Consider the following 24284-nt stretch of genomic DNA (forward strand, 5'->3'; position numbering starts at 1 on the left):
AATTAGTTTTTAAATCAATTTTTAGATATTGTAAACAATTACTTCATGGAAACAATTAAAACTTCATTTATAAAAGATTAAGACCACGGGGTATAAGAAATTTGTAATATTTCCATTGAAAAAGTTGATAGCGAGCTATCTACTTTTTTACTGTAGACATTATAGAATTTTTTAGTTGCAAAAAACATATCGTCAGGATAAAATGGCACTAAGCAACAAAAAACCCCATATGACTACTATTGGTTTAAATAAACAAATGAAACGCTTTTATTAAACGAATTGTTGTATGTCTACTACGTTGTTTACGTAATTCAAATGCGTTGGGAAGATTTCCTTGAAAAACTGAATCACCCAAGAAGATTTAGCATCACAGCATCTAAAGTGGAGTAATCAACATTGGTCAAAGAATCAAACTTATGCAGTTTGGACCACACGAAATCAAGTTTGTTTTACGTCCAGTAAGTATAAAATATGGTACTAAATCCCAACTGCTTACCGTAAAACACGGAGGAGGTAATGTAATGATTTTGGGATGCTTTAGTCAAAACGGTGTTGATCCGCTCCATATATATATAGATATACCGGAACTATTGATCAATAAATATACAAAGGAAAATGTAAGAGCATTGTTTTACCTCAATCAAAGAATAAAATGCCTCGTGGATGGATATACCTTCAAGAAATCGATCCCAAATACATAGGCATATTAATTCAAGAATTTTTCAAAAAGAGTAAAGTAGGTGTTTTGAAGAAAAACCAGATTTCGGAAATTCAGTGTGCAGCCATCATTAAGACAATATGAAAAAAATTTAAAAGTAACCATTTTTATACCTTGACTAACAAATAACTAGAAACTTTTTTTGTTTTTTTTTGTTTGTTCTTTATTACAATATTTATTACAATTTAAATAAACAAAACTTTGTTACAATAATAAAAGTTAACAAGTCAAGATATCGTTAAGAAATAAATATTAAATAAAAAATATAAAGAATGCGGATTACTCAAAGAAGACCATCAGGTCTTGTCACAGAGAAACCGCTAATTGCTTGTGGATAAAAAAACAAACAAAAAAAATAAACAAAAAAAGAATATACACTAAATATATACATATACTAATAGAGATAAGGGATTTTCAAAAAATTTAAAAATTTCAAAGTAGATTAGGATATTATCAGTTGAAAAAATGAGTTTTTTGAGATCTTGTTTAAAAGAATCAAAATTACATTCTTGAGAAAAATCTTTAGAAGTATTTAGAACTATACTATTCCATAAAAATGGTCCGCGAAATGAAATAAAAAATTTTCCAAAATTAGTTTGAGAAAATGGTTGTCGAATTAAATTATCGTTCCTTAAATATATTTATTTCTATCTCTTTGTAAATACAAGTTACGAAAAGAAACGGGTGGTAGGTGGGTCTTGCATTTATACATAAAAAAAAGAATATTAAAAACATTTAACTCATATATATTGAGTGCTTTCATATCATATAAAAGAGGCTTGGCGTGAGCAAAACGGTCCTTGAAATTTATAAGACGTGCTACATGTTTCTGTTGCCGATAGAGAGGTTTAAGTTGACTTTTATAAGTGCTACCCCAAGCAATGTTTGCATAATTAAAATGGCAATGAATTAGCGAATAATATAACTGAATTAAGGTATGTTTATCTAGAAAGTTTCTTATATTGTATAAAATGTCTATACTCTTTGAAATTTTATTGCACAAGTTAGCAATGTGGTTTTTCCAATTAAGATTTTCATCGATATATACACCTAAAAATTTTGTCACTAGAACTCTTTTAATAATTATGTTATCGATAAAAAGAAAGGGTAAGTTGCTAGGCAACTGGTGCTTTTTACCATAAGGATGAAAATAATCCATTTAGTTTTATCAATATTTAATGATAGTTTGTTTAATTTTAACCATTCGGAAATTTTGGCTAGTTCAATGTTCATGTTGCTAAAAAGTGAAAAAATATTTTTATGAGAAGGAAATAAGTTAGAATCATCAGCAAACATAATTGTCATTAGGTTAGAAGCTTTTGGTAGATCATTAATATATATTAGAAAAAGGAGGGGTCCTAATATGGATCCTTGAGGAACTCCACATGAAATATTTAACAAATTAGATGATACGTTATCATCTGCATAAACAAATTGTTTCCGATTATTTAGGTAACTTTTGAGCCAAATTAATATATTTCCAGTAATTCCATACCACTCCAACTTTTTAAAAAGAATTTTGTGATCAATAGTATGAAAAGCTTTTGCCAAGTCAATGAAAACACCTGAGAATTTTCAAATGAGTCAGATATATTTCTTGTAAATTATAAAATGGCATGTTCAGTGGAATTTTTTTTTTGGAATCCATATTGATTGCTGTATAATAAATTGTTTATAATAAGATGATTATAAATTTTATTGTACAAAATTCTTTCTAAAACTTTAGAGAATACAGAAAGTAGTGAAATTGGACGATAGTTACTTATATTCTCAACGTCACCTTTTAATATTGGTATGACTTTTGCTAATTTTAGAGCTTGTGGAAAAATTCCCTGTTTAATTGATAACGAAAAAATCTTAAAGAGTATATCTTTTAAAACATCAAATGAACTTATAATAATGTTGCCGTTAATACCATCAGGGCCTACTGCTTTGTTAGATTTCAACATTTTAAATGCAATTTCAAACTCTTCAAAAGTTAATTCAAAAGCGTTCAAGTAAAAGTTTAGAGGGAAACATAGATCAATCATTAAGCTGTTTGCTATAAGAATGTTTTTTGCAAGATTTGGTCCTACAGACACAAAATATTTATTAAACTCTTCCGTAATTTGTCTTTTATCATATAAAAATTCATTATTATGTTTAACCATGTTTGGCAAAGGGTGAGATGTACTTTTTTTGCTGCCAGTAATTTCTCTTATTATAAATCAAGTGCGCTTAAAATTTAATTTATATTTATCTAGTAAATTTAAATAATATTTTTTTTTGAGGCTTTCAAAAAGTTTAGCGTAATTTTTATATATAATTTTATTTTCATATGTTTTACATTTTAAGTAATTAATGTATAATTTTTGTTTAATTTTTGAAGACTTACGCAAACCCTTTGTAATCCAAGGCGATTTAATACTTTTAGCTTTGAGATTTAAATTAACTTCAGGGAAATTAGTGTCATAAATATCATAGAAAGTTTTAAAAAAGGAGCAATAAACTAAGTTTGTATTATCAGAGGCGTTAATAAAGTTCCAATCAATTAAAGATAATTGTTCTTTAAAAGATTCCAGGTTTTCATTTGTAAAAATTCGCTTTTTGAAAACTCGTTTTTCATTAAGAAGTAAATCATTATCTATATTTATAGAAAAGAAAACAGGAAAATGATCAGATATGTCATTTTTAAATATGCCTTTTTTTAAGGATATGTTAAAAACATCAGTGGTTAAAATATTATCAATTAAAGAAGCACTTGATTGAGTAATTCTTGTCGGTTTGCTAATCAAATAAATCGCACCATTTTCGAGAATGCCATTATAAAACTTTTTAATGTTATTATTGACGTGGTATTGAAAACAATCTAAATTCAGATCACCCAATAAGTAGATAAATTTATTTTCACGGTTACTTTTTTTAATAACGTCATTACATAAAAACGAATTAAAATTTTTAATTTCACCTGAAGGTGTGCGATAGCAGCAACTTAGAATTTTATTTTTTAATTTATTGGTTAAAATTTCAATCGTTAAAACCTCTTTATCAGCATCAGTGATGCTCATGTCATGCCGGGTAAAATATTGTAAGTTATTTTTAACATAAATAAGAACGCCTCCGTCACGTTTATTTGTTTTTCGTGCCAATGAAATTACATTAAAACCCGGCAGTTCAAAATTGGTAAAAGAATTTACGTCATCCGAACTGCACCATGCTTCTTTTAAGCAGATTATATTAAAAAGATTACTAGTTTCTTCAATAAAATTACTAAAGATTTCAAATTTTTTTTTTAAACTTCGAATATTAATGTGAATTGTGTTAATATTATTTTGATCAAGAAATCCTTTAATTTCATGGGTATAAAAGTAGTTGCATTTATTTTGCAAAGCATCAGAACCAGTAAAATAATTAAGATCAGGATCAGATTCCTCGTCTAATAAGAAATCATTAGTTCGAAAAAAATCATAAAAACTAGACTCAAAATTTAAGGTTTTATTAGAATCCATTTAATTTTTGTTTTTTCATAATTGAAATGAGATCGAAGAATTTATTTTATAAACCCCGTATGATTAATTTATTATATACAACTTTAGCGTACTTACCCTTCGCCCTTAAATCTTTTGCCTAATTCAGGAGTTTTTTCCGCAATTCCAGCGTATGATCACTATAGTCTTCATTTATGTAAACCTTTTGAGTCCATAATTTCATCGTCGTATATTTTCTTAATATCGTAGCTTTATCTTTGTAGTTAAGAAATCTTACTACGATCGATCTATTCTTTTTATTGTTTTCAGGTAATTTTTTTCCAACTCGATGCGCCCTTTCAATTTCAAAGTTTCCGTGTAGTTGAAGTTTATTATTTAAAAATTCTCTTACTTTATTTTCACTGTCTTCCCAACTTTCATTTTCAATTTCTTCAATCCCGCAGAATCTTAAGTTGTTGCGTCGACTTCTGTCTTCAAGTTCTGCCAATTTGTTAATCATTTTAGAATTTGCATTTTCATTTATCAACGATGTTGCTAATGTTTGATTATCAGCGACTATTTTATCATAATTATTACTCACAAATTCAACAGCTTTATTAAGTTCGCGTAATTCCTTTTTTAGTTCCTTGTTCGTCAATTACTGAGTTTAATTTGTTTTCAAGTTTTTCAATTCTATCATTAAACATCTTCATAATAGTATTTTCATGAACTTCCAAAATAACTTTTAACTGAGCAGATGTAAAATTTTTAGTAGCCATTTTGAATTTTTTTTTTTTTTTTTGATAACCAGTAAGTAAAAAAAAAACACGTCCGCTTGCGATGAAATGCTTAAAACCTACAACTAAAAAACTTGGATAGAGGCATTGGTAAAATGCAGGTGTGTTTGTTGAATTTTGATCAACTTTTTAAGCCTATAAATTTTTGTTCAACTTCTAATTTGTTAACCACATAAGCAAAAAATTTTATTAAATATTAACTTTATTTACAATTGGTTGCTTTTGACAAATTAATAAAAAGTCTGTTTTACTGGCTTTTACCGTTTATTCTTTTCACTAAAACCTAATGCAAAACCGATCTTTTTTATATTACATAAGAGGATACGAAAAAAAAAAGAGGTTGAAAATAACGAGTTGAAAATACCTCTGTATTTTCCCGCGACACCGGGGAGGAGGAGGGGCACTTTTTTTCTAAAAGACTTTATTTAAAAAAAAAAAAATTCTAGATATAAAGGAATTTTCTTTAAATTGACGGTTGTGCCCCTCCACTTCGAAACCCGTGTCGTCGGCCCTGAAATAACTACGAAAATAACGAGTTGAAAATAACATCGAGGTTGAAAATAACTTTCTTTGTGGGTATGGGGGGGGGGGGGGAGTTCTTTCCTTTCTTCCCCATACACAAAACTTTCATTAGGTTTGGTTGTACAAATTTATAAGGATGAATCAACATACAGCATATTGTATGCTCAGGTTCTTTGTGGTTTTTAAAAAAGTTTTAATCTAACCTTAATTGTCCTTTGTGATTGAAACAGAAAACAATGTATTTAGATAGAGTTAATTGTTTACTGTCACAATTATGCAATGTTTGATTTTTCTGCCTAGCTTTTAATAAAGTAGATTAAAGCATAAATCAGCAGTATTATAGACAATCAAAAAATAACAGTAACAATAAAATAACGAATAATTGGTAGAATTACCAGTTCGATATAGACCATTTCCTTGAAAACTGGTTATTTTTCAACGCATGCGTGCTGTTATTAATTTTCGTCAATAATGGCTTATGAGAGAAAAATAACTTTGGAATAAAATTTAAATATGACTTTCCAATTAATTACATTATAGTTAAAAAGCATTGACAATTGAAAGGAGTTGTCGGCTACTGAATAAATTTTATACTTGATTTTAAACAAATCCTAAATATATAATATAAACCCAAATAACAGAAATTTATATAAAATATTCGAATGTTATGTTACACGAAACTATTTAGTATAAGAAAATAAAAAAAAATAAAAAACAGAAAGAGAAAAAGAAAAAAAAAATCTGACTGTTATAAATTATTATTTATAAACCTTGAAAAGAAAAAACAAAATTATGGTTCTTTGATGTATAGTACCTGATATTTCGAATATGATATATGTTTTATAAATTCCTGTTATTAACTGCCAATTTAGTCATTGTCGAATGAGTAGCTTGGTATATATTAAACTTTGATGTTCAGCAAGTAAGTTCAAAGGTTCGTTAAAGTTGTTGTGTATAAATGCTACCTTAACACTTCAAATACAGTAATGCATTTTTGAAGTTTAACTTTGCATATAAAATTTGTTATCAATTTATATGAATACATTGATGTTTGGTTCTGTTTCTTAATGAAGAAATTTAAGTTATAATAAATTTTACTAAAAACTATAAGGAATAATGTAGTACTCTTTAAACTTCAAAGCATCAAAGGTTTTTAAGCTATTAGTTGGTTTTAATTTTAATTAGCAAATTTTGGTAATAGTAAAAGCTATATTTTGTTCTTGTAAAAGAAATTATTTAAATAGAAAATTATATATGAATGTTTAAAAGTGATAATAGAGAAACATGTTTTTGATTAATCTTGATTGATATTCCATGTTTTGAATTCTTCGATTGATCCTAGGCAAAATGAATTACAGTAAAATTAAAAATTTTTAAAAAATTATTGTTGTCAATTATAAATTTTTTTACCCTAATTACAAATAAAACATTTTATGAATAAAATTTTGCAAGGGCATGACAAATGACTTATATCGAGATAAAGTTAAAGACACTATATGATTTTATAAGCATACTTGGTAATTTATTTAATTTAGGTGAAGCAATGCATGCAAAAATTAAATGATATATTTTTTTGTAAATAAAGTCTGATTAGTTTTCTTTGAATCTGTTATTGATTGTAGTTTTTCGTAAACTATTTGTTATAAATTAGGTCTATACTATCGAAGCTAAAAAAATTATTTCTTATCAGATTCAACTGTAATGGCTTTAAGCCGTGGAGGATTTGAAACTCAATTTAGTGGAATAAATTCGTAAGTATTCTTATGTTCTTTGTACAAATTTTCATATAGTTTATATATCTAATATAAAATTTAATTATAACTAAAATAAACTAAAATTAATTTAGTTATTCAAATATTGGGAGAAAGCCTCCAGATCTATCTCCACGTAAGACAAGTTTTATTAACTTTTGTTATTATTTAAAAATTATATACTGCTAATAATAATAGATATTTTTATGTTTTATATGTAGATATTGATTATATATAGATACTTATAATTGTAATCATAATATTGCACCAATATTGTTTGCTACTCGGGATAAAATTTAATTTATATTTATTGTTACATAGTAATGATATAATACTTTTAAAAGTTCTTTTAAATTTTAAATTTTTGCTTATGTACATATTATGACTCATCTGAAAGAAATTTAATATATTTAGCTTATTTAAAAAAATAAATGTTTCCAAAAACTGACTGTAAGTCAATTTATATAGGCTAAAAAAATCTCTAATATTTGGGTTTAGCTGGGTCTTCGTACAAATAAAATGACATGTAATCTAATGCTATTGATTTGTAATAAAATGAGTATAGTCAACAGTTTATTACTGTACAACAATGCATTACAGTAATAACTTTAGTTGTTTGAAGAACTATTTAAAAAGTCTCATGCATATATTTTTGTTAAAAATGGCTAATATTTTTATTTAATATGGAGTTGAAAATAATGACTTTCTGCTAAACTCTATTATAATATGTGGATATGTGATTTTTGGGATAGCTTATAGAAAGCTTGCTGAGTTTCAAACTGTTTAAAGAACATAGAGTGTCTAATTGTGTATTTGGTAAGTAGGCCAAGTTGATAAAGATGGAATAAACTATGTTATTTTTTTCTGGATACAACAAGTTTTTGTATTACTTGCAGCTTTACAGTATTTTTACTTCCTTTATTTGATAAAAAATATGTACTTATACTGTTTAAAGATTTAAAAAAAAAAAATTTATTATCCTAATTTTTATTGAAAAAGATTTTATATAAGTGAAGTAGTCGATAAAAAAGTTAATATTGAGAAAAAATGAAATTGAAATCCATGCATAAAATAAGAAAGCCTCAGTGTCATCCTCACTTGTCTTTATTGAAATGTTGGTGTTTGCTGAAAATTTATAAGAAAAAACATTTTGAATTTTACCATTTTTGTTTTTAAGTTTGTTATTGTTATATATTTTAGATAAAAAAATATTTTACATTGAAACAAAAACATCAAAAGAAACCAAGCTAAAGCTTTCTGATCACTGTTTTCATAACAATGTTTAAAAATTTTATTTAAAAATAAATCACTTGCAAGGATGTAAACTCTTTTATAAGCATGCAAAACTCTTTAATATGAGATTGAGAGATACTACAAAAATTCATGTGTTTCTTTTATATTGTTGTTGATATTCTTTCCTAACTGATTTGTTTAAATGTGTATAATCAAATTTACGCAAACTAATGTTAAAAATAAAATTCCTAAATGTATAAATTTATAAATAATAAAAATTACCTATAAAATATTGTATTGCTATCTAAACTATCTACATTATTATGTATTGTAATACTATTAAAAAACTTTATTTTGATTTCTTATGATGTTTAAACATTCTATTAATAAAGTAAGACTTTTATTATATACATTAAATTTTAAAAAAAATAGCTTCTTATCAACGGAAAGTAGCTAAATTTTTAAATATATTATTAATACATGTTAGTATTATTCATGATTGAATTACTTAAACAGTAAATTTCCTTAAGTTATTATGACTCCTTTAATAGAATATGACAAAAAAAAGTAATTCTGATGTTTAAAAAAATATTATTTTGTCAAGAAAAAGAGTAGACAACGCATAAGTATACTAACTGCAAAATAATTTTTAAAATTTAAAACAAATGATTTATATATATACTTGCTTTCTGTCTATAAAATTACCTTTTCACTAGCTACTACTTCAGCTAACACTAGGTGCCACCAACAAAAAAAAGTTAAAACTTTAATCAAATATTTTCTGATTGCCACTGATGAAATTTTTTTCATGGTTATGTTGTTTTAGTGTTGTATAAATGCAGGTCTTATAGCTAAGGGATTCATAAGTTTTTCAAAACTGTCAATACTGTGAGTAAAATTGTTATAGATTACAGCAAAAAAAGTAGTAATTTTTTGATTACTAAAATAGCCAGCAAAAAAACCCCCTGAATTTGGTGAAGGATATTGTTACATAAGTATTATTTTAAACCTAATTTGTATAACAGGATCAATGCCTGCATATAAGTTTATTGAGCTATTAAAGCTAAAGCTTGCAGAGCATGACTGACAGAAAAACACAGTGTTATGAAAAAAGTTTAAAGATTATTATGTGTAAATCAACAGTTATGTTTTGCCAATGGTGTGCAACTATCTGTTTCTGAATTGCTATATCAAAAGCAGGATGTAGAATAATAGATTCACAATTTTATGAAGACAGACAATCAGTGACTCTTGCAAAGATGAGAATTTTTCTGACAACCAAAAAATGGTTGATCTATAATTTTCTGTATTACAATATATTAAAATATTTTTTGCATCAATTTCTTGCAATCATTAGGAAAGTTTTTTTTAAATTCCTAGTCTTACAAGGGAGCAAGAAATGTGGTAATTGTGAGGATTCTAATCCTGATCTCACCTGAATAATATATGAAATAAATAAAAATGAAAATTTTTTTTAATGTAAAAAAATATAATTAAAAATAAAAATAAAAATAAAAACAAGTAATTAAAAAACAATTTAAATATTTATTTGTTTCTTGAAATTCCTTTTTACTTTAACTTTTTTGTGTTTATATTTTAGCGGGAAACAGTTATACATCAAAATTGTATTTATATTTTAGCGGGAAACAGTTATACATCAAATTTGTGTTTATATTTTAGCGGGAAACAGTTATACATCAAATTTGTATTTATATTTTAGCGGGAAACAGTTATACATCAAATTTGTATTTATATTTTAGCGGGAAACAGTTATACATCAAATTTTATGAGCAGCAATAATAAAGTTGGTTTTTTTAAAAAAGATGAAAATGAAGGTGATGGTGATTCTTTTTATGGAAAAAATTTTTTGCAAAGAAATAATAGTTCCAGTGATTCAGTAAGTTTTTTTCTTTTATAAAATGTAAATTTATAAGTATTTAAAAATATTTAATTAAAAATATTTTATTTATATTTTTTAATGCCTAATAGCTTCATACACACGCATGCAGACACATGCGCACACAGAGCACTCTGATATCAACTGAAACAGCCTGCTGTTGGGAGCTTCAGTACATACATCGACTGACAAATAGCCTGACTCGCAGTCGAGTGCTGCTGCATCGACTGAGGGTTCGGAATGGGGCAGCAATCTTTTCTTTCATTATTCTTCGTTTTTTTCCTTGTTTTCTAAAAATGCTGTATGCTATGCCGTATGCTTATCTAAATACGCTATAGAAAATATGGATGGAGTTAAATATATATATAAGATGGAGTTAAATATATATATATATATATATATATATATATATATATATATATATATATTATATATATATATATAATATATATATATATATAATATATATATATATATTATATATATATATAAATATATATATGTATATATATATATATATATATATATATATATATATATATATATATATATATATATATATATATATATATATATATATATATATATATATATATATATATATTAAAAATTGAATGATAAAAATTTAACAGAGGGTTGAATGAAAAATTATAATTATTTTTTTATCTGAAAAATAACATTTTACTTCTTACAAAAATGAATGAAAATTGAAAATATATTTAAGGTTAACATGTTTTAAAGTTCACTTAGGAATAATACAGAAAAATCTGGTCAAAATTATAGCACAGTACTAATTTTTGATAAAAATATTAGAATTTGATTTAATATGAAGAAATAATGGATCTTTTAGCTCTAAAAAATCAAGAAATATGATCTGGAACAGAATTTACCAAATTAATGCAAAGATCAATTGAAGTCTTGTCCCAAATGTCTTGAATTGTATCTTTTAAGTCATTTGTGTTTTTGGCTAATAATTGACCAAAGATTTTTAATTGAATTTGCATCTAGTGAAGTGGGTGGCCATTCTAGGAGCTGAATATTCTTCGTTGCAAGCCATTCCAGAGTTTTTTTTGCTTTGTGACACGGTGTGTTGTCTTGCATAAAATAACAATCTCAGCTTCATAATCAAAAAGAGTGTCCATATAGTCAGTTAATTCAGCAATAATTTCTAAATAATGAGAAGCATTCAAACAACATTCGTAAAACTTCAATAAACCTATTTCATTTTCAGAAAAACGTCCCCATACAAAAATAGTTCCACCACCACCTTGTACTCTTGTGGTAAAATTAAATGGTAGTCTTTTTCGTTAAGAAAAGGATGTACAATTTTACGATTCTTTCTATTTATGACTTTAAAATATGATTGTCACTAAATATTACATGATGCCATTGATTTTGAGTCCAATCAACCAAGTGAGTGTCTTCTTTTTCTGATCCTTATTTCAATAACAACGTTGTTTCTGTGTGTAACTTTTCAACCCTTTTTCTAACAAACACTGACAAACTGTACTTGCACTTATAGTTTTTTCTTTTGCAGCATTCAACTCTATAGCAATTTTTCTACTTGAATCAGTATGATTCAAATAGATAAGTTGCTATGGAGTTAAACAGTACAGTCTTCTGTAGAATTAGTGCATCTACAGGTCCTTGACCTGGTTGTTTTTTAATTGATAAATTCAATTTAATTTTATCAGCAATATTGTAGAGAAATTTTCTGGAAGTTTTAACACGTTTAGCAATATCAGCAATATTAAATTGCTGTTGAAGTAAGTTTTTTACAAGTTGTTGCCGCTCAGAGCTCACTGCTTTGCAACCCATTGCATAAATTATGTTTTAATTTTAAAATTACTGAAAAAACATTGAAAAATTATAAGATTTGGTATTTTAAATAATTAACTATGACACTAGTAAATAAATAAAATGTTGAACATAACAATGCATCAATGCATTTAATCATATACACTGTCAAAATTATGAATGAATGTGAGTGAGCCATAAATTTGACCAACTTTTTTTGTATATGTTTGTAAAATTGTTCATTTCTAAGATAAATAATGAACAAAATTTTTAATTTTATGTGCACATTTTAAATGACTAATGTAAACGCATTTCAAAAACACAGTACCTCTCAACAATATGATTAATGCATACAAAAATTTGACATGACAATCTTATTTTAAGAGGTTGTGCTATAATTTTGACCAGTATTTTATTTTGATATTGAATGTAATAAATATTTTAAAATTACTCTTATTATTCCTAAATTTCACTTATGTAAGTTTGTGAAGTTGTGTATATTAGAATGTATACACTTTATGTTGTACACTTGACATTTATTGGATTAACCATATGAGACCTTAAACATGGCAAAAGAGGCATAATTGCTGAATAACATTGGTATCCTGGAAGAGAGTTCTCATTTTAAATAAATAACAAGTGTTTGAAAATACAGAGTTCTCACTTTAAGAATAATATAAAAAAGAGTATGAAAGTTTATTGCATATAAATATTCATAAAAAAAATCAATAAATAACTTTAGTTTCTAACAAATAAAATTGTTCTTTGTACTTTTATTTATAGCTATATGTAGTTCAGTCATTTCTTATTCTAAATCAATTATATTACATTCACACACTAACATGTACTTATAACTTGTAGTTACTTCACTACTGTAGATAATACAGTATGACCAAGTTAAATATACTATACAACTAGCTAATTACAAATAAACTAAAGTATGTTTGCTATAGTTTATAATAAAAAGAGGTAAAAGTATAAAAAAACAAACATAAGCTTGAGCAGTTAACTGATTATAATATCTTTTTATATCGGTTCTTTCAAGATGGCAAAATAGAAAAACGAATAATTTTCATTAGATAAAATCATAATACTTGCAAAACTCTGCAAAATATATTATATATATAATTAATTAAGAAATAAATAAAATGCAATAATTAGAAATTAAACAAAACAAAATATCAAACATTAAAACACTTTAATGTACACACATATGTAAACATCATAGTGTAAAGTATTATTTAATATATATATATATTTAAAAGTAATATAAGTAGTAAATAAAATAAAATTTTGTATTTTATTGTACTCAAACTGTCACAAAGTATGGTTTACCTCAAAAATGATTATAATTTAAAAAAAAATGAAAATAAACTTTTTAACTTTTGATGGAATATGCTTATATGATTGAAATAATTTTATTTATAGTTATCGAATCAAATGTCTGGTATGAATTTATATGGTAATTCTATGTCACTGACTTCTTCAGGTAATATTTTGTATTTTTACTAAAACATCACATTTAATTTTTTGAGTTGAAAAGTTTTTTTTTGAAGTTTTATACAAAATATTGTTGTTTATAATATGTCTATGATAAATTGGAGTATTTTATCATGACATAACTATTCAAACTACCTATGGCATGTAAATTCCACCTTTAGTTAAGTAGGTGGTTTTAAATATTAGTGAGAAAAAGAGTGTTTGAAGTGAGATTCTTTCCAAGACAAAGACATTTCACTTCATAGAAGGAGGGAATTCACTTGTCCCACATATATAAACAATTAATACTCATACGTAGATATTTACTTAATCCACATATATAAACTGCATACCAATACTACATAAAAATCTAAAAAGTATATTTTCATAAACAAATTTTTATCTTCAAAAATAAAGAAGCCATCATATGCTGATATATAGCTGATGTAAAGAATATATACAACTTATATAAAGCGAATACAAAACTTGTACAACCTATACAGCAGATGTACATTGGGTATTTCATAGATAATAATATGCAAAAAGTAAATAAAACCAACTTTTTTGAGATTTTTAATAATGTGTGTTTGTTTATTTAGCATTCAAAACAAAAGAACAAACAGAAAGATCCAATTCACCTAATTGGGTGTCAGGATGGGGACAAGCAGGTATTTTTTAAAAATCTCATAGAAATTATTTGTATTAATTTTATTGTCTTGTTTGGTTGCTTAATAATACTGATAGCTTTGGTTATTATTTGTTCTGATTGGTTTTATATGCATAAATAGTTTCTATGGTTTATGAATAAAGTTTGCATGCATTGTTACACGCGTGGGTATTGATATAGTATATTAAACCTTTAAACTAAGAACGATTTCGATATCTGTGAAAATCTCAGTATTCTGATTAAACATTTTTTACATAGATCCTAATGCAGATTTGTGGAATAGATCAACGCTAGGAAGTTCTACAAATTTAAATAAGGGTACAACTTTTTTTTTTTATAAAGAATGAGAGACATTTTTTTTATGCTGAATTTTGTTAATTATTTTGTAATTGTATTTTATTTTATATTTTTTCTGTAGTTTCTGGAAATAATGGGTTTTCACAAGGATTTAGCAGCTCTGGTTTTTCAAATCTTCCAACATCTTCACGGTCTAACTCTACTAGCAGTAATTCATTATTACAACTTCAAGTAAGTTTTCAAAATGATTCATAATGGTTTATGTCTTTTACGGTTACTATTTATTTTAATGTATATTTAATAGTGTTTTTAAATAACTTTGAAAGTTATTTAAAAACACTATTAAATATACATTAAAAGAAATATGAACTCTCAATAAAATGCATTTTGCATTTTATTGAGAGTTCATATTTTGCATATATATATATATATATATATATATATATATATATATATATATATATATATATATATATATATATATTTATTTGTTTTTTTGTTTTTTTGTTTTTTTTTGTTTTTGGTAATTTATCTCCCCAAGGCCCAGAAGGCCACTACAGATGAGGAGGCTACTTAATTGTGGTTATAACCCTCTCTCAATTCTTTAACTCCGAAACACAAAACTTGACGAACAAGGTTGCTGCGCGGAGAAACAAGTTGATATACATATATATATATATATATATATATATATATATATATATATATATATATATATATATATATATATATGTATATACATTTAGCAATGCTAACCTAATTGAAGACCTTAAAGTGTTTGAGGTCAACAAAAAATCGCCAATCTTGTTTCTATTTTTAATAATAACCCCTTTATGTCAAATTTTTTTGCTGACCTGGTGCCAACCTCTAACAGGTAAAGGTCAGCAATTCATTGCCGACTTCGTTTTTCCTAATTCCGAGGGTTGTATATATATATATATATATATATATATATATATATATATATATATATATATATATATATATATATATCAGGCCTTGTTACGAGATTTCGCTGCGTAGCGAAAACGCGTAACGCCTTTTTAAGTAACTCAACTCAGCAAATATATTTTGCATCGTTAGAAGTTATATTGCGTCACTAGCGTCTTTTTAAGTACCGCATTGTAATTAAAGTTATTTTATTAACGCGTTAAAAATCATAAAAACAGTTAGTTTTTTTCTCACTAGAACATAAGTTACAAATAAAATCTAAGTTCTTATTTAAAAAATCATTTTTATTATTTTTTTCAAATATGAGCTAAATTTTATTTTGAAAAAAATATTTTTTTCATGAAACGTAAAATAATGTTTGTTTATTTTCTTATGATTTTACAGTTGGTTTTTGATTATTTTATAACTGTTAATATATATATATATATATATATATATATATATATATATATATATATATATATATATATATATATATATATATATATATATATATACATACATATATATTGCTTACTATTTTTGTTTACTTTATTCCATACTTGCTCAACCTCAAACTCTTAGTTGATTACTATATGTTGATACTATATATATACTATAGATGGATATACTCTTTATGTTAAAAGCAGAAAACATTTTGTTTTTTTCGTTTTTAAGTGTAAAAATTAGTTAAGAATCTATTTTTGATTCTGATTTCGAATCCTTGTCAACTTCCATAACAATAATTTTATTTTCTGTTGTTTTATTTAAACAATACTTTATTTTACATAGCTTATGTTTATATCTAAATTAAACAGATTAAATTCTGGTTAGAGCTAGGGAAACTAAGGCTAAACATTAGATGTTGATGAAGCCACATATGCTTTACTTTTAGGACCACAAATACATTGTTTGACATACAAACAGTTTTATTACAAATTTATACTTGATTTTATTTTTTTCTCCAGTATGCGTGATTTTGCTTTTTTATTAGTAAATATCTTTCTTTTGCCAGTTCTTTTTTTTTTCTATCAATTGTTAAAGTCTTAATTATCTTAAATTAACTTCTCGATTGCACAAATATCTTTGTTGACCTAGGATTAGTAGCTTTATCATTAATTTTTGTGATCTATTCAAAATATCTATATCAATGTGATAGTGGTTTAATAGAAAAAACCCAGTTTTAATAAACAAACGAAACCATGTAAAAATGACACTTTTACTCTCGTTGCAACATTTTTAATTGTTTTTTTATTCTATCATTAGGATTTTGCTAATCTGCGATATGGTCAAAACATGTATTAAAAATTAAAAATCAAATGATTTTAATTTAAATTTACTTGTTTGCATTAACCCTATTACAGCTTTTGGTTGTATTTAGTAAGTAAATGATCTGTTTTTTGTTTTATGAATTTCTAACATGGTGTTCAAGCCAAATTTTAACATGGTGTTCAAACTTAACTTAACTTAACTTTGCTAGCTTAACTTAAACTAGGAAGAAAATTAAAAAAATAAAAGAAAACAATTCTTTGCGAAAAAGAAAATATATAAGCACTAAAATAAAAACTCTAAAAACTTAAACTCGAAGCGAAAATTACTTTTAGTTTTTAGTCTTACTATTTTAAATTTGTATATTTAAAATAGTAATTTTGATTCATTTCATGCTCTGATTCGTTAGTCAAGTTAAAAAAAAAAGTTTTAAACAAATCATGTAAAATCTTAAAAAATTATCTTTCAAACGATTTTTAGAAAGACATAAAAAAAAAATTTCAAACAAATTATTATATTTAAATTTATCAAAAATAAAACTAAATGCCTACATAAAAAAAATTGCCTAAATAAAATAAATTCAACATTATTTGTTAATTTACACAAATTACATTTATTATAAACAATCACTGTAATTACTTTTTTATATAAGCCTTCAATAAAAACTTTAGAAAAGATCAACAGTTTAAAGTTATTTGTGGCGTAACAAATAACTTTATTGTTAAGACATCAAATCCACCGTGGTCAAATTGTAAAGAAAAATCACAGTAAACAAGTGTCTGTTTTTTGGAGAATTGTTTTGGTGATAAATATGGAAGTAATGTTTATGATTGGAATTGTCAAAAGGAAATAAAAAACTCCATGCCAGCCTGAAAATGCGGCCTCAACAACACATACTATAAGTACGAACAGAAACATTCACCACGTCCACCACGTCCCTGGTAGTACCGCGCTCAACTTGTTTCTCCGCACAGCGGCCTTGTTCCTCAAGGTTCGTGTTTCGGAGTTATAGAGTTGAGAGAGGGTTATAACCATTATTAAGTAGCCTCCTCATCTGTAGTGGCCTTCCTGGCCTTGAGGAGGTGAATAACAAAAAAAAAAAAAAAAAAAAACCATATAAAACAATAAAATTTTAAAAATATTTTAAGTTTGACTATTTAATAGTTTTTTGTTTTTTATTGAATGAAGTTTTTTTTTAACAACACTTTCAAAAAGGTTGCAAGCAACCACTATTAGAGTTGGAAGTTACTGGGGAAAAAATCTAGTTTATAAAATAAGATAACGATTAGCAGATTACTTAAAAGATTTAAAATCATATGAATGGAGCGAATTCCAAAGAGCTGATGTTTGAGGAAAAAAATTATACAAATAAGAATTTTTAGAACACTAATAAACTATCACAGTAAAAGGATGAGCCTTAATTGAATGAAGAGTAACACAAGAATGAATTTAAGTAGTTGGCACAAGAGATGCTTACTTTTTAGAGCAGCGCCCATTAGAGTATTTATAAAAAAGAGAAAAAGAACATTACAATGATGTGGCAACGGTTGTAGGTTGGCCAACTATGTTTACAATGTGTTTTGCATCTTGCCTAAAAGAGAAAGGGCATCATTTAAAACTCCAGATATGGTAACAGTATTCCTAACAAGGACGGATTAGAGATTTATAGAGATAAAGAATAGAATCCAGAGTGAGAAAGTGGCGAGCATGATAGAAGATAGAATCTTTAAAGATGCTAATTTTGCAATGAGTTTGATATATGGTTTCCAAAAAAGTTTGGAGTAACAGTTAATCCTAAAAGACAAAGGCTAGATGACTCATTGAGTACATTATTGATCTAAATTATTGCGATAACGATTAGCTAAAAAAAATTTGAGTTTTATCTGAGTTAAAGTTCACCAGCCACTGAGAGCCTCGTGCTGTAGCAGAAGTGAGATTCTTTTTTTCAAATGCCTCCTCCAAGCAATCAGAGAGTCTTGGCTTCTTATCAAGACAAGAATAAATAGAGGTGTCATCAGCAAACAATACTACCTTAGATGTGAGAATTTCTGGTAGATCGTTAATGTAAATTAAAAAAAATATAGGTCTAAGGATATAACCTTGAGGAACTCCTAAAGTTACAGGAAATGATGAGTGCTATCTATTGACAAAAAGTTTTTACATTTTAAGTTACTACGATTGGTTGAGTGCTGTCCATCAAGGACAATTTTTATGCTACGATTGGAAAGGAAGGATTTAATAATCTTCAAGATGTTACCTGATACACCGTAAGAAGAAAGCTTTTGGAGAAGACCAGCATGCCAAACTTTATCAAAGGCTTTAGAAATGTCGGAAGCGATAACCTTAACCTCTCCACATCTATCTAATGCACAGTAAAACTTATCAGTTATTACCGTTAACAAATCAGCAATAGAGCGAGAAGATCAAAATCCATAGTAATGATCAGAAGGTAAGTTTTCAGATTTATGATGAGAGATTGTTAATTAAAGACTCAAAAACCATGGGATGGTAGTTAGACAAGTCAGATTTCTCTCCAGAATTTTTTGAAAATAGGGATAACAAATGCCACTTTCTGGCAGGTTGGAAAACAAGACTGATAAGCACTTGTTAAATAGATTTTAAAGTATAGATTACAGCTCGGGAGAACACATCTGCAAGACTATAACAGTTATGTTGTCTGGACTACAAGCTGTAGAAGAGTCTAACTAGGAAATCGCTTTAGATACAGAAGCTGGAGTGATACAAATGTCAAGCAATACATCGACCTGTTTGTCAGCTAAATCAGGTAGGATGTGATTAGTGAAATCAAGAGATGAGATTGATGAAAAGTTTTTAACAAGCAATTTAGCTTTGTCATTAGATGAGGTAACAAAATTTGAATCATGCAAGATAGATGGAAACACAGATTTACCCCTATTATAGACGCTGTTAAAGATTCTCCAGAAGTCTTGGGAGCCTAATTTAAAAATGAAATATGAGATTTTGTGACCTGAGAATAGCGGGCTTTGCCGTTAGACAAAACCTTTTTACGATAGTTTCTAGCAATAGTAAACAGGCTTGGACAGGAATGGCGTTTATGTTAAAAAAGCATGTTAAAAAACAATGATGTTTCTGTTCGTAATATAAGTACGAACAGAAACATCATTGATGTTTAACATGGCACTGTTAGTACATATATTATTACTGCTAGGACAATATATGCGGTAGTGGTGTAGTGGTAAAGCGCTCGCTTCATAAGCAAGAGGTTCCGAGTTCGATCCCCACCACGTCCCTAGTAGTACCGCGCTCAACTTGTTTCTCCGCGCAGTGGCCTTGTTCCTCAAGGTTCGTGTTTTGGAGTTATAGAGTTAAGTGAGGGTTATAAGCACTATTAAGTAGCCTCCTCATCTGTAGTGGCCTTCTCAGCCTTGAGGAGGTGAATAACAAAAAAAAAAAAAAAAAAAAATATTATTAAGCAATGGCTCTTTCAATGAAAACTTTAAAATTTTTATTTTTTTTTCAATGAAAAAAAAAAGTTTAACTTTTTTTTTTAATTTAACTTTTTTAGATATTTAACTGGTTTTGATTTGGTTTTGTTGGCTATTTGAGACCCAATATATATAGGGAGTTTGAAGTAATCAATATTGAGAGGTTTAAAAGAGTGGATATTTTAAAGAGATTGTGAAGCTTTTAATATTTTGTCAATTAAGTTTAGAAAAAAAGAATTGTTTTGAAGAATTTGATTTAATTTTTTCAATGCCATTTATAATTAATGGTGGTAAAGTAATAAAAAAAAATTAATTGACTCCTGTAGGTTTTTTTGATAAAAAGTTAGTTCATCAAGTTTTTGATTTTAACAACTAATTTAAATATAAAAGAAATTCAGTTTGTGCTTTTTTTTTTCTTTAGCAAACATAATGTTGGGATATTGTTTGTTATGGGATTCTAGGAGGTCAAGTGTATTTTCTATTCTTAAAAATACAAAAGATATCATCTACATATTTATAAAATGTATCATATTTTGACATATCTATTTTAAGACTTTTGTATAAAACTATTTTATAATTTTTGTAATACGGTTAAAAGTAATGGAAAATGTTTCATCTAGAGCAAAGTTTAAAAATAAATTTTGTACATCAAAAGAAACTAATTTCTAGAATGGAGTGTTTACTATTTTAGTTAAGTGCACTTGGAAAAGCAATTCGAATAGAAACATCCTCAAATAAATTGTGAATATAAAATTACTTTACAAATACAATGTGAATAGAATATTAAAATAAGAAAATTAAAATTTCAGAGTATTTTTAATTTTTTAAAAATGTCAAGTAAGATTTATTTGATTTATTGATTGTAAAGTTTCACGCATCCTTTATCATAAAAGTAAATATTCATAATAGATGTTTTTCAAATTCATTTTTGTAAATAGTAAAGGTTTTTTATTAAGTATTATCTTAAATCATATAAAAAACATTTCTGCTGTTTAGAATGTCTGCAATCAAGGACATTCTAAAAGCAAACAATAATCTTTTCAACATTTATTAAATGGAAACTGGTAGAGGTAATAGGCTTTATAACAGAAATTACCAACAGAATTACATCCATAGTTAGAATATACCGCAAAGTTTGTTTTAAAAATAAGGAAACAGTATTAAAAGGTTGTAAAGGCTTGATACAACAAGCTGCTTTACCGTTTATTGTCAAGACAAACTTTGTGACAAACCACGCAGTTCAAAGATGTTTAGAAAAAGTGTCTCAACTTACTGCAATAAGTTACAAGAGTATGAAACCCTCAAATGAGCAATGTTTAACGTCAACCGATGGAATAAATAAAAAATCTTCTAAGTTAGTAATAAATTATTATCAGACAATTGACAACAGGGGAAAATCTTTTATTAAACTTATAATAAATAGTTTTGAAAAAGAATTTTAAATAAAATTTCTTGTTATAATAATCTCTTAGTTTTTTAACAATAAAAAATTAAAAAATACCAAGAAATATGAGAACTGCTAACCTTTTCTTAATTAAGTTAACAGTGAAATATTATTAAATAAATATATCAAAACAACAAAAGCAAAAAATGAAGTCACAAATTTCTTCTTCAATACTAAATCAATACTTATAAGTAAGTAATATAGTAATTTTTAAATAAGTACTTCTGTTTTTGTTTGGTCGCGTTTTTGTTTTACCATAACTAGTAAAAAATTGCTATAATGTGCAAACAATATACAAGAAGTTGGAAAGTATAAAAAGTTACTTCCTAGTTTCATGGGTGTGCTATTAAAGATACAACTTCAAAACATTTGTCAATTAAAGAACTTTTATTTTATATTATTATAACAAAGAAAAAACTTTTTACGAACACGGCCTTCATCAATTTTTAAATTTCATGATCCCTCTCAGGAATATTACCTCGAGTGCGCATAATAACACATGATGACAACATTACAAATTTAAATTTGTAATGTTGTCAACAACATAACATGCTGAGCAATTTTCTTTATCGCAAGTATATATATATATATATATATATATATATATATATATATATATATATATATACATATATATATATATATATATATATATATATATATATATATATACATATATATATATATATATATATATATTTATATATATATATATGTATATATATATATATATATATTTATATATATATATATATATATATATATATATATATATATATATATATATATATATATATATATATATATATATATATATATATATATATATATATATATATATATATATATATATACAGTGGTGGCCAAAAGTCCTGGAACATCATATTTTATGTTATGAAATCAATATATTTGTGTGAAAAACAATTTATTAGTAAATTTTTTAATTTTTTTCAATAAAATAAGTGTTTATAACAATTTTAAAGATGATAGGTACATGCACATACATGATAAAAGTTCAATATTTAATGGAAGCATAGTTATTGTCAATTACCATTTGGATACGTTTTGGCATGCTGTTAACAAGTTTTGTACAATAGTCTGGTGTAATTTCATGGATCCACACTGATTTGATTGCTTCAACTAAATCATTATAGGATCTAGGCTTTTTGGCAGCAACTTTTACTTTCATAATATGCCAACAATTTTCAATAACATTAAGATCTGGTGATGACCCAGGCCAATTTTCAAGGGTTTGAATTCCTTCATCAGCAAACCACTTCTTTACAATTTTGGCTGTGTGGCATGGTGCACCATCCTGTTGGAAATAAGTACAGTTCAAGATCTGCATGAAAGGTGGCAACTTCTCCTTCATAACATCCAAATAGACTTTGCTGTTTATTGTGGTATTCTTGGGCATTATCCATAATGGCCCACGTCCTTTGGCAGAAATAGCACCCCAAACCATACAAGACACAGGAGCCTTTACACTGCTAACTGTATATTTTGGCATATATCTACAGTTTTTTGGTTTCTTACAAAGTTGTTTGTAACATTAAATTGTTTAATACATGTTTCATCAGAAAAAAGAACTTTCGACCAATTTTCTCCAGTCCAATTTTTGTAGCGCTGACAAAATGTTTTTCGATCTTTTAGGTTTTTTAATGATAAAAAAGGTTTTTTTGCTGGCTTGCATGCCTTCATTTTGAAATCAACCAAAAGCCTTCTTCTAACTGTTCGGTCACTTACTTTTTTCTCAATAAAAATTTCTTTTGAAATCTCGTGTGCAGATAGCCGTGGATTTGCATGGCTGATCCGGCCAATAAGTTTGTCAGTTCTTGAGGTGGTTGCTCTGGGCCTGCCTGATCTCATCTTTGAAGTAAAATTTAATTGGGGCTCTTCTTTATGCCTTTTTAAAGTTCTACTTACAGTTGATAATGAACGACCAAGCTTTTCAGATATTTCTCTTTGAACTAAACCTTGTTCATATAATGCAGCAATAATTCCTCTATTTTTAGGTGAAAGTTTTGGCATAATATAGCTGATAAATAATGAATAATAAAAAACGATAATAAATTGCGCAATATACAAATATGTAACCATAAACATATTGCTATGTAAAAACAAAAGCATCAAACTTTCAAAATTTATACTTTAGATCAAAAATAAATTTTTTTGGTTGTTAAATGTTTTGTTCCAAGACTTTTGGCCACCACTGTATATATATATATATATACATATATACATATATATATATATATATATATATATATATATATATATATATATATATATATATATATATATATATATATATATATATATATATATATGTATATATATATTCACTCATATATTATTAAATATATATATATATATATATATATATGTATATATATACATTTAGATACATATGTATAAATATATACATATATATATATATATATATATATATATATATATATATATATATATATATATATATATATATACATATATATATATATACATATATATATATACATATATATATGTATAGTATATATACATATATATATATGTATAGTATATAG

At 26.0% G+C, this 24284-nt stretch overlaps 1 protein-coding gene across 4 annotated transcripts in view; it reads left to right on the forward strand.

Annotated features, from left to right (window-relative positions):
• Window positions 1–5951: 5951 nt before the first annotated feature.
• LOC100214909 (CCR4-NOT transcription complex subunit 2) overlaps window positions 5952–24284 on the forward strand; it is a 43072-nt gene continuing 24739 nt past the window's right edge. For all 4 annotated transcript variants that reach the window (XM_065813903.1, XM_065813906.1, XM_065813904.1 and 1 more), the window contains exons 1-7: window positions 5952–7234; window positions 7330–7370; window positions 10228–10364; window positions 13590–13650; window positions 14240–14308; window positions 14566–14625; window positions 14726–14835. In XM_065813903.1, the coding sequence (XP_065669975.1) occupies window positions 7185–7234; window positions 7330–7370; window positions 10228–10364; window positions 13590–13650; window positions 14240–14308; window positions 14566–14625; window positions 14726–14835 (528 nt within the window). In that variant the 5' untranslated portion in view covers window positions 5952–7184. The remainder of the gene's footprint in view (window positions 7235–7329; window positions 7371–10227; window positions 10365–13589; window positions 13651–14239; window positions 14309–14565; window positions 14626–14725; window positions 14836–24284) is intronic.

The sequence above is a fragment of the Hydra vulgaris genome, chromosome 12 (assembly GCF_038396675.1).
Source record: "Hydra vulgaris chromosome 12, alternate assembly HydraT2T_AEP".
In the NCBI taxonomy this organism is placed as follows: Eukaryota; Metazoa; Cnidaria; class Hydrozoa; order Anthoathecata; family Hydridae; genus Hydra; species Hydra vulgaris.